Source organism: Amphibalanus amphitrite, unplaced genomic scaffold, assembly GCF_019059575.1.
Source record: "Amphibalanus amphitrite isolate SeventyFive unplaced genomic scaffold, NRLGWU_Aamphi_draft 000742F_arrow, whole genome shotgun sequence".
Classification (NCBI taxonomy): Eukaryota; Metazoa; Arthropoda; class Thecostraca; order Balanomorpha; family Balanidae; genus Amphibalanus; species Amphibalanus amphitrite.
Window position 1 is genome coordinate 323,308 of NW_024882236.1, and position 18,163 is coordinate 341,470.

General features: G+C 53.5%; 1 protein-coding gene across 2 annotated transcripts; it reads right to left on the reverse strand.

Moving 5' to 3' along the window:
- Positions 1–6,295: 6,295 nt before the first annotated feature.
- Positions 6,296–16,632, reverse strand: LOC122365476. 2 transcript variants are annotated; one of them, XR_006253760.1, is made up of 4 exons: positions 15,575–16,632; positions 14,796–14,970; positions 7,471–8,756; positions 6,296–7,099 (listed from the first exon to the last, which is right to left on the reverse strand). XR_006253760.1 is itself a non-coding variant. In XM_043336717.1 (3 exons), exons 1-2 carry the CDS (start codon positions 16,608–16,610, stop codon positions 14,843–14,845), a joined length of 1,164 nt encoding a protein of 387 aa, XP_043192652.1. In that variant the 5' UTR covers positions 16,611–16,632; the 3' UTR covers positions 6,296–8,756; positions 14,796–14,842. The 2 variants fall into 2 exon arrangements, 1 of the variants encoding a protein (XP_043192652.1); XM_043336717.1 differs by having other exon boundaries at positions 6,296–8,756.
- Positions 16,633–18,163: the final 1,531 nt, after the last annotated feature.

Genomic DNA, 18,163 nt, shown 5'->3' on the forward strand with positions numbered 1-18,163 from the left:
ATGCTGGCCTGTAAGGACCCACATTAGCCTTTGAGTGCCCAATTCGGTCTCTGATAGTCTCAAACTGCCCTTTGCAGGCCCTGTACTGGTCTCTGATGGCCCTAAACTGGCCCCTATGGGCCCAAACCAGCCTCTAAAGGTCCCACACCGGCCTTTGATGGCCCTATTATGTTCTCTGGGGGGGGGGGGGGGGCTGAAGCCTTACCTTTGGGCGTCACGCACTTGCCTCCGAAGGCCCACATCAGCGTCTGGGCCCTACCTGGGGCCTTTGAGGCCCATCGCTGACCCTTGGGTCCAACGCCGGCCTCTGAGGGGGTCTGACACCGTACTCTTAAGGGCCCCATTGCAGCCTCTAGGCGATAGGTATCGCCGAAGCGCTATCGATGGGCCCATAAGTGTAGGAACCATGGGTGCAGTGGGCGCAGTTGCACCAACAATAATTCTGCAGTGGGTGCAGACAATGTATTCTACATCCACAGTAATCTGGAACAAAACCCCCTTTTCTCAGCAACACTACTTTCCATGCAGCACGACAAATTTAGGATATTTGGCCCACTATCCATCTTCCGCAGTATTGGCTACTGTAATGGCCTTCAAAACTTACATTTGTGCTCAAGTAAAAAAAGAAGATGAAACGGAACACATGTGATTGAACAGTGAACAGATACCGATGACCCACTGTCAAAAGTTTTAGCACGATGATCTCAGAAAATGGCAAAGTTAGCCGCGCCGCCTTTACTTTTGCGGTAGTCCATTCACAGTTGCGTGAATTATTGACAACATCAATGTTTCAAAATGCACTTATCGGTGCCTTTTCGACATGGTACACTGAAAACTAAAATGATTCCGGGGGGGGGGTGATATTAGGAGAATGGTCTAAAACGAAACCCCAATTATTCCCGTAATATACTTCAAGTAGCACCTTTTTGGCCTTAGATACCCCCAATATCCCAACATTATTACCCTAATATGCCTGTTGGATGGCTAAGTGGAATCAAAATGATTATCTGGTTATGCCTCCATTATTCTTACGAAATGCCTAGTGTATTCCCCCTGATTCTCCTCTATGCCCCTTTGATGCCCCCTAGCATAGTTCGGATGCTCCGTCTAAACCCAATCTATGCTCCTTTGATGCTATCTATATACCCCATTGATGCTCCTTTGATGCTCTCTATATACCCCATTGATGCTCCTTTGATGCTCTCTACATACCCCATTGATGCTCTCTATATACCCCATTGGTGCTCCTTTAATGCTCTCTATATACCCCATATTGATGCTTCGTTCCGCAGTGGCGGATCAAGGGATGGGCTCGCGGGGTCATGCTATTCCTCGTGAGGTCCCCATGAGATACCTAGCGCACTGATTTCTTTACCCACACAAGGGTAAGAAACGCCATTTATGTAACCACCTTCGCCCTTCCTCTGAATTTCCTGGATCCGCCCATGCCATCGATGCTCAGCCACACCAACAGCAACCACGATACGCTTGTGTGTATAAGAAAAACGTACTGTATATTGATTGGAAAGACAACTGCCTCTGCATTCATTTCAAAATCACAGCTTCCTAGTTGCCAAGAGACATTCAATTTGTACTATCCATATTAAACATACGTCACGCACACGCCTCATATAACAAATGTCATATCACATGTTGAGATCCAGGCTGTAAAAAACAGATGACACACGAGAAGCGCCGCTGGCTCTTCTACGATGACCGTTCTCTCTTACGAAGGAGTCGCAAAACAACCGGTGCCCCTTCAAATGGCGTGGTTTTTCCCACCTTTGCTACACAACGAAAGTTGAGCGTGTGGCTCCTACGAGTTCCCCCTCCCTGACCTCAAGAAAGTCCGACAACGTAGCCCAGGGGCTGTCACAGGATGTCAACAGGCCCGCCCATGCCGCTTGTGACCCCTTTCCCTGTGGGGCGGGCCATCACGGCCGTCTCCATCATCTCCGTCCATCACTCCGTCTCCACTCCGCCCCTGGGCTTACCTCACTGCGCGGGCACACTATGCTGCCAGCACCGACAGATTTTTCATCGCGTCCGCCGTCGCTGTTGACTCTGCCGGCACGGGCAGCCCCATGATGTCGTGGACGATGAACCACATCGTGGAGCGCGATGCACGGGACACTTTCTGGTTGAAGACGTAGTGGGCGACCCCGAAGAGAAGGAGTGCCTCTTCAAGGCACTGGGCGCTGGCCACCACTGTTTCTTCGACCACGATGTCGAAACTCGTCTCCCGTCATATAGTTCATCGTCATATGAGCTCCTGCTAAGGATGGTACTCACCCTCAATAAGGCTCAATTCCAGCCTAAAAATGGCACCACTCGCAACCACACAGCACCCAACAGTCAACACCGCTCTTCACTGATCACCGGAAATGGCGGAGAAAATGGCGGACCTTTGGCGCGTTCCTGATGCTTCCAACGAAGAATCATTGAGGAATAATATGGTTCTACTCGGGTGATATCAAGAGTATTATGAAAGAATCAGGCAAAGGAAGCATAACAGAAGAATATGAAAGCATCTCAAGGGAATATGAGCCTCCCTGTGATTCCGGCAAGATACCCTCTGGGCAATGAAAGGGTATATTGCAAGAATAGATAGAGAATCATAAAGGCATAACTATCAGCGACTGGGGTATCAACAGCATCTTATACGCACGGAATCATGCAGAATCATTTGGGGTATCAATGGCATAATATGGTTCTCACAGGGTGATATCAAGAGCTTATTAAGAGAATCAATAATTCATGGAGGACGAGGGAATATCATGGGAATATGAAGCCAATTGCGATTCCATGAATATACCCCATAGGTATAATGAAGAGATCAAAAGGGAATAATTGGGGTATAGACTTCAATGATCAGGGCATCAGGAGATTCATTTTGGTTTTCAGTGTACCAGGTACACCCTCAAAGCTCGCATTTCGCAATGAGCCTCCTCTCGGGTGCCGCTCACTACCCCCACCCCCCCCCCCCCCGCTTCACCGGCCATGGCCTGGATTTCTGCACCCGTGCACTACGTCCGTGGGCCCCTTTAAGCTAGCACCGGGCCCCCCGGGTCAGCGCAGGGGCCCCTTTGACAAGTTGCCCCCCCCCGCAAACTCCAAGTCTGCGACCGCCCCTGATCACAAAACTTCGTCAGCGTATCGTAATCGGGTTCGGGGGTATCGGTCGCAAAATTGAGAACGTTTTGAGACCGATTGGATTCCCCGTGATGAGGTAGGTACATCGAAATAGGTACCCTTTTTATGCAAAAGCATCAACTTCGAAATTTGAACTTTTTTACCAGACCTTGGCCTAACCTCCACCAGAAAGTTTCCTAAATCGTCCCTCATGGTCGTCTAACCAAAACCATTGAGTTAGAAATGAAAAATTGGTCACAAAACACGAATCACACGGCCCTAATAAAGTTGGGTTCATGTGTTGACCCTTGGTGACCTGACCTCTGTGACCTGACCTGGTATCAGTGACGTCTTTTAGCAACATCTGTACTAGGCAACCGACGCTTTATCGATGATTTTCGATAAAATGCCTTTTAATCAATGTTATAACGCGTTTTCTAGAAGGCCCGTTAACGGTAAAACAGTTTAACTTTGACCTGACCTGTGACGTCATCAGTGACCCTGAGGTAAATGAAATTGATTTTCTCAATGCAACAGGGCTATCGAACGTCGTTTGAGTTTCGCGAATCCGTCCAATAGTTTCGGAGATACGGGGGGGGGGGGGCAAAAATTACCCCCGCCAGTGTGAGGCTTAAGGTTATGTGATCCGAGGTCAACCTTTGACCTCTTTCGAAGTCAACACATAGGTATATGCTACGAGGCGAAATTACGAGAGGACTACGATGCTGCTAATTGCTATTATACAGTTTTGCCTAGCTTTATTACTTCAAAAGTGATACGTGAAAATCTATCTCTAGAGACGCTATTTTGTGAAATGCAATCAATTATATATCACTTTGTTGCTAATTCGTTGAGAAACACGGTCAAGAAGGTTTCATGTCGCTATGATTCAGCAATATTGGCTAAGAAATTTGGATAATTGCAGCTTTCCCGAAATTTGACCTTTGAACTGCTGGGTCAAATATTAAATTAGGGTGAAAATATACCTCCAATCGCGAGCGCCGAGCAGGTACTCGTTGAGAGCAATCGACTGCTCTTTGTTGCGAAGCGATCTACGACGCTTAGTTCCGAAACGCCGGGGGAGGGGTATAAAAAAATACCCTGCTAGGGCGAGGGTTTTGACATAACAGTCGAACTGATATTTGGTCTCACGTCACTTGGGTCCATGTCTCCATGGAATTTGTAGGTATTGCTGGTTATTTTCATTATTTATGTTCAGTTGCGACTGCCCAGGTCAAGTCAAATACCTATTGTGAAAATATACCTGGTCGCTGTTCGTAATACCACTCACACAAACTTGTGACTTCTTTCAAAGTTGTCAGTTTCTCAGAAGCTCTTCCCGGCGTACTCCAGATCAAGAGTGAGAGGCGCGCGATAGGAGACGCCTGTTTGTTTGTTTGTTTTGTTGGGTTAGGCCCTTTCGGTCGACAAGACCATTGCAGAGCCGGAAGGATGATAGGAATTAGGGGGAGACATTGGTCTGGGCAGGCACCCTAGTGAGTCGCCGGGGCTGAGCCCGTCCAGAGGACAGGCCACCCAGCCCCAAGGCACTCACTGCACCCGGCTACGGGGTGCGCTCCCTCGGGAGCAGCGGTGCCGCTCCAAGGGAGCAGCCCGCATGAGATAAAGTTGCCTGTCCAGCCCGGAGGGGAGTTGCGGCGTGGAGGAGAAGGATTTCAGTATCCTGAGGATAGAAGCACGGATAGGTGAGAGACGCCTGGCTGGGCACCGCTCATGGATAGATCGTGGGATGAGTCTCCGTCCTCCGGCCCATCTGGTCACGGCGAAACTTAGCAGGGAGGGTTCAGAGTACCTCGACGGCGGCCGAACGCCAGCGGAGCGCCGTAACTAATGGGTGTGACACTGTGTCAACAAACGCCGCTGAGTGACGAGCCGAGGGGACCGCCGAAACGCGCGGGCCATACAGCCAGAGACATCTCTCGGCGATTTTATGAACTAGCTGTGCAATGACTTTCAAATGAATAGAACTGCATAGTGATGCATGCAATGATGATTCATACTACAGGATTGTGTAGAGAATCGATGTCTCTATGATTCCTAGCAGCCACATTTTTGAAATTGTTGTCATGGCTTTCACACATATTCCAAATTCCGGGATGGGTGGACTTTAGCGTATTTCGTCTTTCGGTGGACTTGAAAACTACGCATGCTGGGAGGATGACTTTTAGATGGCAGCACACGTCAGGTAGGTAGCAAGAAAATATCAACTGGCCGCTGTCCTATGCCGGTTAGTTTTGATGTGGTAGCCGGTCGAATTTGGGTGCAAAAAAGCGTTTCGGTGGACTGTACTTTTAGGTGGACATATTTTTTTTTGTCTTGAGATAACGGTATAAGTGGACATTTTTTTTTTGCTTTGAAATGTAGTGCATAGGTGGACGTACATTTTTGTTTTTAAATTGCACTTTAAGTTGACATATTTTTTACGTGCTTTATTACAAGCGAGCCAGCGGAGCGAGCGAAGCAAGCTTTCGTAGAATGGCGGAAAATTCTGAGTACCTATGAGCAACTTGGCAATGTATTTCAATGCGTCAACGACCAACGTTGAAGTGTACTACACGTGCGCACGTGGAGGGTGCCGCTTCCAGATCTCAGGAACGGCTGGACCGATTGTGCTCAGATTTGATACACCGATAGCGACCGGTTGGCAGGGTGCCGTGCAAAAGTCAGTTGGAAATACCCCCACTCAGTTTCGCACTTGCAGGGCTCATCCTTTTGCTCGCTCGCGTATCGCCCCGAAAGGCGTCTTACTGGTTCATTAACCCGCTCGGCGTTTTCACGCCCCCCCCCCCCCCAGGTTTTCGCTGACATCTCAAAAACGGTTTGGTACAGCTTATTATACGTCTTTTCCGTACAGGCTTTGAAAATTTTAGCTCCAGGTCATCAAAGGTCAGGTCACCAGGTCAAGTTAAGTGACCCAACCCCCGAAAATAAATTCAAACACGCGCCCTGACCATAAGATACACGGCCCCACGGCCCCAGAGTTGGGGGGGGGGCAAGCTGCCCCTACTGCCCCCTCCCCGGTTCCCGCGCCTATGTTTGAGGTCACATTATTCATCATTCGACGCGTCTTGATGAGAGAAATGCAATGGTGTTTGAAATGTAGACGGGTCCCGCCTCGCCAACCCGGCTCCGACACACAACCTTCACAGACGAGCTTGTATTCCACAACCGCCGCTCGCGCCGGCCAACCAGGACTCTCTGAACATGCGAGCGACAACAAACCGAAGAGACATCGGAAATTAAGGTACTAGGGCTGCAACTAAACAGAAAATAAAGGAACAGCGCCGTAAGTTATTATGACAATATAAAATAAATACTTAAGTGACGTGAATTAATCAGATATAAAATCGGACAAGTGACATCGCAGAAAACAATAAGAAACAGAAGAGAAGCCGGTACGAAATCAAACGGTGCGAATAAATCGACCGACTATACCCGACCCTCTTAACGAAAAGAAGCGAACATCGGCAACAAGCAACATTAAATTCGGAGATAGCACATATCAAAAGGCAGAAGGCGACGCAACACAACGGCGCGTGGCACTCCGTCCGAGCGCGGCACTCAGGCCACGGCAGTGAGCGGCACTCATGGCAGAGCGCAGCAATCACCACGCTGCGCGCGGCAGCCACCGTCCGAATACGGCACGCTCAACAGCGCGGCGCGCGGCACCCACCGCGTACGCAGCGCTCGGCAAAATCACTGCACAGTGCGCGGCGCCATCACTGCAGCGCACGGCATCGCGCAGGTCGCGGCACCCTCGCCGCGGCCACGATCACGGGACCACGGAGGGCCCAGCCACGGGAAGCACGGCCGCAGAGCACGACCGCAGAGCACGGCCGCAGAGCACGGCCGCTGGCAGCTCGGCCGCGGAGCTCAGCAGCGGGCAGCTTGGCCGCAGACGTCGCAACCGTGGAGCACGGCCGCGGACAGCACAGCCACGACAAAACTGTGAACAGAACGCATGAAAATAACCATGTCCTTTAGCACCGCTCAGCACTCCATTGAGACCACGCTGGACAGATTCGCCGATTTGAGGCGCTGGATGGCTGCATGCCATGTCGATCGGCGCGTTCCGTCAACAGAACAGCCAGACGGGCGTCCCCAACCAGCTTGCCACGACATTACTAAACAATTCGCCAGCAACGACCACAGCAAAATCGCAGTAAAAATTATCAGTTAGCAGCTGATCACGCGGCTCACATCACAAACGATGCACGATGAACACATATTTACAAAGACCTTAATTAGGGACAGAATCGGTTAGGCGGTCTCGACGCTCTCTCAGAGCACTGCAGGGCCGGCACCGGAGCTACTGACCTCTGTGCGTCGGTAGACACAGCAGCAGCTTGCCAGCCAGGAACCTCCCGGGCAGCGTCGACCACGCCAGACGGCGCAGGACTCGCCGGAGGAAACTCGTCGCCGGCGGGGTCGGCGGGAGCCGCGAATCGTTCGGCCCCCAATGGCGAGACCGCGACATGTACGAGTCGCCGCCCAGCGCCGCATACCGCGGCGGCGACGGAGACCGCGGACACGGCGGCTGTGCGCCATCGTCAGAGCCGGGCGACATCACTGCAGATCTGGGGACTGACGTGTCCGGGGCCGCGACTGGCGGCCCCGTCTGGGGTGCGCGTGGGCAACGACGGGCCGTATGGTTGCCCGTGTCAGTCATGAACACGTGACTCGGAGATAAGGTGAGGCGGGTATGGCGCTCAGCGCAGCCTTCGTCGGCTAAATGTGGACGCCATTCGACTACTGCGCCGCCATCGTCGGACTTACGCTGCGACACCCTGCTCGCCTGGGCCTACTTCCCTCCACTGGGACTGCTGGTGAAACAGCTAACCGGTGTTTAGTCAGTCAGTTCAGAGTCAGCCACTCGCCAAGGAGCTCTAACTCGCAACAACTACTCGCACTCCCATTACGAGAGGCGCAGTTCTGATTCGTGGTCGGTTCGTGGTCGTCAGGAATATCTACAAGCATCGTGCACGTGCGGCTCTTTTTCAGACGGCCAGTTCGTATATCGGAACTTAACGTTCAAAACAAGATATGTACTCCGTAACGGGAATGGTATATATGAACATCACAAATAGCACATAGCAATGCCAGTGACAAACATCTCTGGGCAAGCCGGTTTCGCGGAAACTCAAACCAGTGGCGGCATTCCGGTGACATCGCCGGACCTCGGTGCGGCAATGAACAATCAGTGACAATGGCCAACAATCAGTGACAATGGCCCGGCGCGGCCGTCCATTCGGCCAGCCACGCGGCTCCTCCCTACCTCCCTCAGATCGGCCGGCCTGGCCTGGTCCGGAGGGATGGGCGGGCGGCGCCCTCGGTCCACCTGTCCGTCACCGGAGCGTCAGGGCAGCGCGGCCAATTGAACGCTACGCCGGTGTCGCCGCGTTGGCCGAAAATCCATCACACTTGTGGCGTGTGCCAGTCGTCCGTAGCGGCGCGGCGGCCGACTCGCACGGCGGCGGCCGGGGCCGGCGGCGGCCCCGTCCGTTTAACGGAAAGTTACGCGAAACACTAATGCTAAAAACGGAGGAATCAGTGCAGAGCTTGCCATTCGCATTCTTGCACCACTGCTGGGTCAATGTGCATGCCTGTGAATCAAGAGATATAATATCAACGTTTGTTCCAGAACACATCTTTCCATTCATGTAGAACGGATCATAGAGGTCTTATATACATAGAGATGCCCTGACGCTTATTATCCTGCCGTTTCATTGGAGGAATTCAAGTTAGGGAATGTGAGCTGAAACATCGTGCGAGCTTGATTTCACGACTTTTAACTGACAAATTTAGCTTTACTTTGGATTTATTTCCCCGAAGGAGGTTTCCGAAAACGAAATAGGGTACGACTTTACTGAAATATTTTGACGACAGTGATGGTCGATGACCTTTGAACATCTCATTTTACTCGTTTTCTACCAAGGAGAATGCTGATACCATCGATCACGAGTGTAAAGCAGTCAGACGGCAGAAAATAAAGTGTTTCGACATTGGATGGGCATCTTCATGTAGATAAAATATCTATGGAACGAATGACTTAGAGATAATGCAGGCAATTACACCAGAACAAGAGACACAAAGTAAACAAGCTGATAATTATTCACTGGACCCACCAACGATAAATTCACAACCAGATTGACTAACCAGTCACACTAACGCCTTGACATACCTAGAATGTACTGTACATTGCAACCCGGGTCACATTTTGTTATACGATCTACAAGTTCCGATGATGAAGTTCGTTCAGCATGTGAATTCAACTACGCAATTTAACCCTCGCCCGCACATGCCACTTTCCCATCCTAGAACGCACATGGGGGGGGGGGGGGGGTTGCCACCCCCGCGCCATTTCGTTCCTGCTGGAGATAGAGCTTCGCGGTAAAGACTAAAAAGATTTTTTTGGGAAGAGACGAATCCAATGATACACAGTTTTACCTTCTCAGGTCAGTCAGTGACCTTCCAGGTCAGGTCAAACAAAAAATGTTGCTGTTTGGGGTCACCGTTGGATATCAAGTGCGCTGCTTATCATATACCGATGACGCTGACGTATTGTGGTGCCAAGCCAGCAAGAACCTCTTTGTTACACTATCCGACTAGGTTTTGGCTGGCTGAGGCCATTTCAGGTCAAGTTAGGTCAAGGTCACTGATATGTGTTTGTATGTCTGTGGGTTTGTGTGTCTGTACAACCTAGGTCATCTAAAAACATTGCGTTTTAGGCAAGCTGAATTTACTTTTCGTGAAGTTCTTTGACTGTATTTTTGGTAAATGTTCGAGAGAAAACGTACTGTGCCGTGGAGGAGACGGCAGCGATCGGCGGGCTCAGCCGAGCCTCGCCGCCCACGTGGTGTACTGGGGCCCGCGTGGTCATCTGGGGCACATGTGTGCGATGACCGGCCCGACGCGCCGGGCCGGCCGCCGCCGGCCGGCTCGGCAGTTCGCGACGCGACGACGACGGCGACGCGGCTCCGCCGGCGCAACGGCGACGGCGTCGTACGATACGATTAACGTGCATTGTGTGGTGAATATTCAAGAAATAGACATTCACCAAAGAACTCTTTTGGTCCTCCAGTTAATGAAACGATTCGATCAGATACGCAATTATTAGTGAACTCGACGATTACACGAACACTTTGGTCTGCCGTGCTGGATCAGAGTGAACGATCACGATTCACACGAACATTTTGGTCCTCCGGGCCGGATGTATGTGAACTAGTGAGTGAATGGACGTACAGTCCGGACGCGAGTGCAGTGAAGGAGTGATGTCAGACGCAAAATCCGACGCGAAATCGAACGCCAGGTCGGACGCAAGGGCGGTCGCACAGTGTGACGCGAAATCTACGCGCAGCTCGCGGACATGCCATACCCGCAGCGAGACCTTCGGCAGCGCAGCGTCGTCCACCATCAGCGCAGCCCGCCGCCGAGCCGCGCTGAGCAAACTCGCAGCGGAGCAGGGCCAGCGAGCGGCCGCAGCAAAGGTGGAGCTGGCACGGCAAGAGGCGGAGACGCAGGCGGAGCGGGCGCGTCGCGAGGCGGAGACGCAGGCGGAGCGGGCACGGCAGGAGGCGGAGACGCAGGCGGAGCGGGCGCGGTAAGAGGCGGAACTGGCACGACAGCGGGCAGCTCTCGAAGCTCAACAGCTCGCCGACGAAGCGGAACGCCGTCAGCTGGAGCTGGAGCTGCTCGAGGAGGAGGAGTATGATCACCAGCCATCTGCCGTCGACCGTCAGGCTCTAGCTCGGCCTGCTGCCGCAGCTCCAAGTGAGCCAGCCGCCCAGCTGCGTGAGCCGCTGCAGCCGGGTGACAGGTCCTCACGCACCCGGGACTGGGTGGAGCAGTCCTCCCAGTACGGACAACTGGTGAGCGCGCAGCCATACGACGACCGTCACCAGCAGGAAGCACGACGTCCGCTACAGCCCGTGAGACAGCAAACGACTCCACAGCTGCCTCGAGTGACCCTGGATAAGTTCAGCGGCTCCGCTCTGGAATGGCCGAGATGGATCGCGCTGTTCAGGGCTCTAGTGCACGATCGAGACGACCTGACTGACGTCGAGCGCCTGACCTATCTCCAGGCTCATCTCACCGGGCCGGCCAAGGAATCAGTGCGCGGTATGTTGTGCGACTCTTCTCTGTACGGTGAGGCTATGCGTGAGCTAGAGGAGGAGTTCGGTGACCCTGCACGGGTCATTCACGCGACGATGAAAAAACTGCTCGATTCGCGGCCGGTGAAAGATGGTGATATGTCGGCTGTGACAGAGCTGTCACGTGACCTTCGCACCGCGGTTCGTGTGCTACAGTGCCTTCACTACGACGCGGACATCTCGGCTGCCACCAATGTAACAGCCGTGATCTCCAAGCTTCCTGCTGCGCTGGCTTTGAAATGGGGCGAGCACTCTGTGCACAACGGACTCGTCCGCCCCACGCTCCCCGACCTGGACAGCTGGCTGCGCGGCTACGTGGCTGCTGGGCGTGCGTCCCTGACCCTGACGGGCCACCAGCAATCCAAGGCCGAGGTCAACAGTGGGGAGAGCCGGCAGCGGCGTGTTTACGCGACTGCGCTAGCGCCGGCCGCGCCCCGAGAGGTCGTAAAACAGAAAATTAGTGCAATAAAGGCAGCGCCGGTCGCGAGTGAGGACGCATGTGTATTCTGTCAGGGGACACACGTCGTAGAGCGCTGTGACAGGTTCCTACAGCTGACAGCGAGCGAGAGAGCAGAGGTTGCCGGTTGTAACGGACTCTGCTTCAATTGTCTCGCGCGAGGTCACATCAGCGCCGCGTGCCCGTCCGGTACAAACTGTGGACACGAGAACTGTGGAAAACGTCACCACACGCTTCTGCACAACGGAGGCCGTGTGTTTCCACGGCGCAGTGCTGCCGGCAGCGCGCCGTCACCAGTGAAACATGTCGGCACTGCGGTGGTCGAGCCACCCTGTAAGGTGCTGCTGCAGACACTGCCGATAACGGTGCATGGTCCTGCTGGGCGCTGCACGACCCACGCGCTTCTCGACCTCGGGAGCCAGGTAACGCTGGTGACCGAAGGCCTGAGCGACCGTCTCGGCATCTCTGGACCCATTGACAGTTCGGTCCTGAGTACCATAAACGGAAGTGAAACTCAGATCATGCCGTGTGTCCTTCGTGATCGAGCCTGTCAGCAGCGGTGGCACACGTCACGAAATACGGAACGCCCAAACGACGCCGACGCTGAGTGTGTCAAATCACGCCATGGACTGGTCACGGGAGAAGGGCAAATGGCCTCATCTCGCTGACCTGGATCTGCCGAGTGCGACTCGAGGTCCAGTAGAAGTACTTCTGGGCGCTGACGTCATAGAACTGATCGTGGCACGTGAGGTGATCGACGGACCACCGGGTGCGCCGTGCGCCGTGAGAACACTGCTCGGCTGGACGGTCACCGGCCGCGCGCCGTACCAGAACCTGCCAGTCAACAAGGACGTGCACCATATCCGTGTCAGCGAGGAAACCCAGGACGCTTCGGAAGTGACTCGATGGCAAAACGTGCCAGGGTCACTGAACTCATCGAACATAGGCAGCCGAGGCTGCTCGGTGGCTGAGGTGGCACCGGGCGAAGAGTGGGGCCAAGGTCGCGCCGTCCTGTCGCGCCGTCCTCAGGACCGGCCCGCCGCGCCGCCCCGCCCGACAGAGCGCCCGAGAGACGAGGAAACGGCCGAAATGAGAGCACCAGCCTGCGTCATCAGGGGAGCTGAGCCGGCCATAAACCCCAGCCGGTTCTCATCGTGGCTCAGGCTGCTGCGTGTGACAGCGTGGGTGCGCAGGTTCGCTTACAACAGCCGCAGCCGGGCAGCAGCTGATCGGCGGACGGGACCGCTGACTGCTGAAGAGCTGAGAGAAGCTGAGCGCGTCTGGCTGCTCAGCACACAGGCCGAGCATTTCGGCGATGATATCGCCGCTCTCCAGCACGGAAGGCGGCTTCCCCCGAACAGCCAGCTGCACCGGCTTAACCCCTTCCTGGACTCGAGCGGCCTTCTAAGAGTCGGGGGCCAGCTGCGCCACGCTCAGCTAGACTTCAAGGTCAAGCACCGGGTGATTCTACCTGCACGCGGAGACATCACTCGGCTGATAGTCACCGATCGACACAAGAAGCTCTCCCATTCTGGCGCAGAGCACGTTTTGACTCACCTGCGGCACCAATTCTGGGTCATCAGTGGCAGGGCCGCTGCGGAGCGGTACACACCTGCCTGCATGCCGTGCCGGAAACGGTCAGCCCAGCCAGCGCCGACGCCGACGAGTGACCTACAGCCTTCCAAGTGGGCAAGCCGGCCCCGGGCCGCACCTCCGGACGCTCACCACACGGGTGAAGTGACGCGCAGACCCGGCAGACGTGCAGCTCGACGAATTAGCGCTGGTGACAAAGGACAACCTGCCTCGCGGGCACTGGCTATTGGAGCGAGTGGTGACCGTGTTCCCTGGCGCCGACAGCCGAGTGCAGGTGGTCAAAGTGTTAGTGGCCACCGCCACTGGTCGGAAATTCGGAATAGGCGGTCGGTCTCTGGTCTCTGCCGTCTCGAGCGCGACGGTGACGGACAGTAAATGGACTCAGAGTGGTAATGTGCGCGTGTGAGACGACTGAGGTGAGTCGTTTACGACCCCTCTGTGCCGCCGGCGAGTAGTGTCGGAGTCTGGCCATCTATTAGTGTTTACTGCGTCCGCCATTCGCGGTGTTAACGTGTGCGTGTGCGAGAATGAGTCGTTCATTCTGTGCGCCGGTCATTTGTGTTTGGTGTTTAGCCATTAGCCAACAGCTGTGAGCCGTCCGACAGTCGCCAGCGTTCACACTGTCGCAGTGTCGCTCCTGGCTCATTTAGCCGGTTGGTCTTGTACGAGTTAGAAGTTTACAGCCTTAGAGTGTAGCAGCCTTAGATCGGGACCGACGCGCGGCGCAGCCGACGTAGTTTACAGTCTTAGCTTTAGTGGTCGTTTATTGCTGTACGATACAGACAGAGACACTGCCTGCGAGCAGCTGTTTGTTGTTTCGCTAATGTTTTCTCTCTTACGTTTAGAATTTCCGCGAGCGAGGCGAAAATTCGGGCCGGCCATGTTTGAGAGAAAACGTACTGTGCCGTGGAGGAGACGGCAGCGATCGGCGGGCTCAGCCGAGCCTCGCCGCCCACGTGGTGTACTGGGGCCCGCGTGGTCATCTGGGGCACATGTGTGCGATGACCGGCCCGACGCCGGCCGGCTCGGCAGTTCGCGACGCGACGACGACGGCGACGCGGCTCCGCCGGCGCAACGGCGCCGGCGTCGTACGATACGATTAACGTGCATTGTGTGGTGAATATTCAAGAAATAGACATTCACCAAAGAACTCTTTTGGTCCTCCGGTTAATGAAACGATTCGATCAGATACGCAATTATTAGTGAACTTGACGATTACACGAACACTTTGGTCTGCCGTGCTGGATCAGAGTGAACGATCACGATTCACACGAACAGTAAAAGTTTCTCATTTCATGATCTAATTTAATAGGGACACATAAACAATCAGTGCACTTATCAGTATAGTATTAACCTTAAGTATTTACCTTAAGTAAAGGTCACGAAGGTGAAAACAAACTATGACAAGCGTTATGAAGCATCAGATCAATAAGATCGTGTACCTGTGCCGAGCTGTGCCAGGTCCTGTGCGGTGGCGGTGAGCTGCTGGTCAAGTGCTCCTGCTGGCGTCAGGAACCGTAGCGCCTACTTGACGTCGGAGCCGGCTGCCTGTTGGCCGTGGCCGAGCAGGTGGGTCGCTGACACGGCCAGCCGTAGCGCCGACTGCATTTGACGCTCCTGGCGGCCACACAGACAAAACACTATGACCCAACACAGTGATAGGGCACACGAGGACCGCTGGTGGCAGTGTGACAGAGCAAACACAACCGAAAGTACACAACAGAAAGTACTAAGGATAAATATCTCGATACCTTACGAACTGCGGACAGTGTTACTGGGCCGCAACTATTGTATGTAAATCAGATGTGTTACAGTTACGGAGATAAGAACAGCTTCTGAATAAACAAGCCGCAGCACTTGATGCCTCGGGTCGAAAATCGTCGCGTCGAAAATGGGCCCTCACTTAAATTTCACTTTTCATTCCACGGGCTGCGCGGGTGTAGTGGACAAGGCCACGCATGCTGGTGTACATGCTAGGATTTGACATGCGGTGCACATCTGTTTTGAAGCACAGAACGACAATAATTAAAGCGGACATGTATGGGGCCGACCCGAAAAACACGGTGACATCCAGCTCAATTGTGCTTGCTTTAGCGTTTACAATTACATGTATTTCCTGAGAATGGTAAAATTAATAAATAAGAACAACCGGTAATTACCAACAAGCTATTTATGCGTTATTCAGACAAATTACGTATTCTGAATGGTAAATGGTACTGACCTTCAGCATCATCGTCGAGATTGGCTCCAAGCGTTTCTTCGGTAGACAGTAGAAGTTTCGCTATTTTCGCGAGTTCTACTGTGCTGTCCGGTAGGCGATAATATTTTCTGTGAACGGTTATATCGTGTCCGAGGTGTGAGGCAATCTGATCCATTTCATTTTCTGATAGGTTCATGATCTGGGCGATCGTGGCTAGATATTTGCGCATATTTGTTGAAGTGATGGCGTTTATGTCTCGGCAACCAGCATCTCTGCATTCTTTCTTCAGCTGATACCACCCGTTTACGAGTCTTCCTTCCGGAGCCTTTGAGAAGAGGAGCGCCTCTTCTGGTACACTATCACGCAGACCCACCGACTCACGGAGAGAAACCAGAAGATCGATCGCCCGTTTCTCCATCTGTGGTATGAGAACCGGCACAGTCCTTCCACGTTTGCCACGCGTTTTGATCAGGCACATCTTGTCCATGATCTGTTTCTCCAAGTCTGATAGCGAATTGACGACTGTCTCGTTTTGGGTGTACGCCGCTCTTGAAGTGTAATCACGGACACGAATCTTCATGGACTCTCCACCTCTACGTTTGTTGAACACCATGAGGCTGACGGCTGTTACGCACGCCAAGGTGTTGTATGACTTGACGCTAGGCTTTCTACTCACAGACTCCATCGTGGATGCCAGTTTGGTCTGAAGGTGGTTCTGTAGCCGTTTCATATCTTCGGTGGTTGGCAGCTGTTTCTCTGCGTTCTGTTTTCTCAAATTCAATGTTTCGAGTGAGGCGCGCCCCATTTTATCGCCCCATTCGTTTTCTAGCAGTCTCTTGAAGATGGAGATTCGGTTCTGCATCTCCGTGTTTCCTTCTCGCATACTGACGCCCAGTAGTACATGGCAAACCTTCCCCAACGCAGTTCCCACTGTTCTTGGCACAGTAGGCACTAGGAACGTTGGTGGGGTCAGCTTAGTGCCTTCCCTGTATCCCGCTGCTTGCTTTGTCACATGCACAATGTCGTCAAAGTATCGAGCGTCACAAAGCTCATCCATAGTGAGGTTTGGCTGACTCTTCCTGTCCGTACATCTAGGAGAACTTTGGCTAGTTTGGTCACTCTGGTTTTTATTGGCTTCAAGTGGTTTTCGTTTTTTCCTTTGCTTTCTACGGTGTAGTTGGCATATGCCACCAACGTTCTGTCGCCACAAACTACGTCCCTTATAGCTTTGTCTCGTATCTCCCTTACGAACTCAGGTACGTCTCCTGGATCAAACCTGCGCAGCAGGTTTTCCGCCTTGGTGGTGATCATTGCGTTGTCCAGACTGTCCATGTTGTCTGCAGGACAAACTGGATGATGCTGCTGCAGGTCCTCACGCAACATAAACGCCAGGCATCCAGGACATGGCAGGAACTTGGTGACTGGTATGTCGGGCTTCTTGGGTCTCCTCTTCAACATAAGTTCCCCTTTCCCAGCTTCCAGTACTTCCAAGTTGTGCTCAAAGTTACCCCGGCTGATAAGAAGGGAAAACTTTCTGTCCTGTTGATCAGCTGTCCCCGTCATGGCATGCGCCACTTGCTGTTTGTCTGAATGTTTTGTTTTCAAATGGCGGCGCATTTTCTGTTTGATTTTCTTTTTACAAAACAGGCATGAGTTTATTGTATCGTACGTTTTAGCAGTAGGCGACACTCTATAAAAGACACCATGACTGGGGGATCCTTCCAGGTGAGGTTCATCCTCGCGAGATGTACTCGCTGTCGGTACATTCACTGCAGGTTGGGTCGTCAAAGTATCTGCAGCGGGTGCGGGTGCGGCAGGTGCGGCAGAAGCGTCTGCAGCTGCGGGTGCGGGTGGCAAGAGGGCGTCCGCAGATGCTCCCGCGACAGGTGAGTAGGTGGCGTGTGACTGCAGTGATGGGTTCGAATCTGCGTGATCGGGTGAATTGGGAAGAATCTCACCTCTCACTTCAGGAAATATTTCACACACTTCGTCGAGGGACCACGTCCGGTCAAGCATGTCAGCAGACTCGTTGCTGGGAGGCATCCAGTCAGGATCAGAGTCTGTGTCTGACACCACGTCATCCAGTCTGTCATCATTGGAATCATTTTGTACACGTATCGTGGGGAGAACTTGCGCAACCTTGTTAAATGACGACATGTTTTCACGCGTGGCCACCATCCGATTTCTGTGCCGCTGTAGCGGAGGCGTTCGCATTTCAATCAAAGGTGCGTCCTCTGCAGGTTCATTTGCAGCGGGCGAGTGTGCTGGTCTGTCTGCAGCGGGTGCGTCTGCAGCTGATGCTCCCGCCACCGTTTTGTCCAGGTCCAGTTGTAGGTGAGCGCCAGCAGAGTCCGGTACAGGTGCGTCTGCAGCTGATGCTCCCGCCACCGTTTTGTCCAGGTCCAGTTGTAGGTGAGCGCCAGCAGAGTCCGGTACAGGTGCGTCTGCAGCTGATGCTCCCGCCACCGTTTTGTCCAGGTCCAGTTGTAGGTGAGCGCCAGCAGAGTCCGGTACAGGTTCGTCTGCAGCTGATGCTCCCGCCACCGTTTTGTCCAGGTCCAGTTGTAGGTGAGCGCCAGCAGAGTCCGGTACAGGTGCGTCTGCAGCTGA

Bases quoted from the DNA above. Each gene is read 5' to 3' on its own strand.
- LOC122365476 (XM_043336717.1), bottom strand. From the start codon at position 16,610: ATGGATGAGCTTTGTGACGCTCGATACTTTGACGACATTGTGCATGTG. The intron at 14,971-15,574 runs GTCAGTACCATT...TGTGGCCGCCAG, and splicing joins TCTCGACGATGATGCTGAAG to GAGCGTCAAATGCAGTCGGC.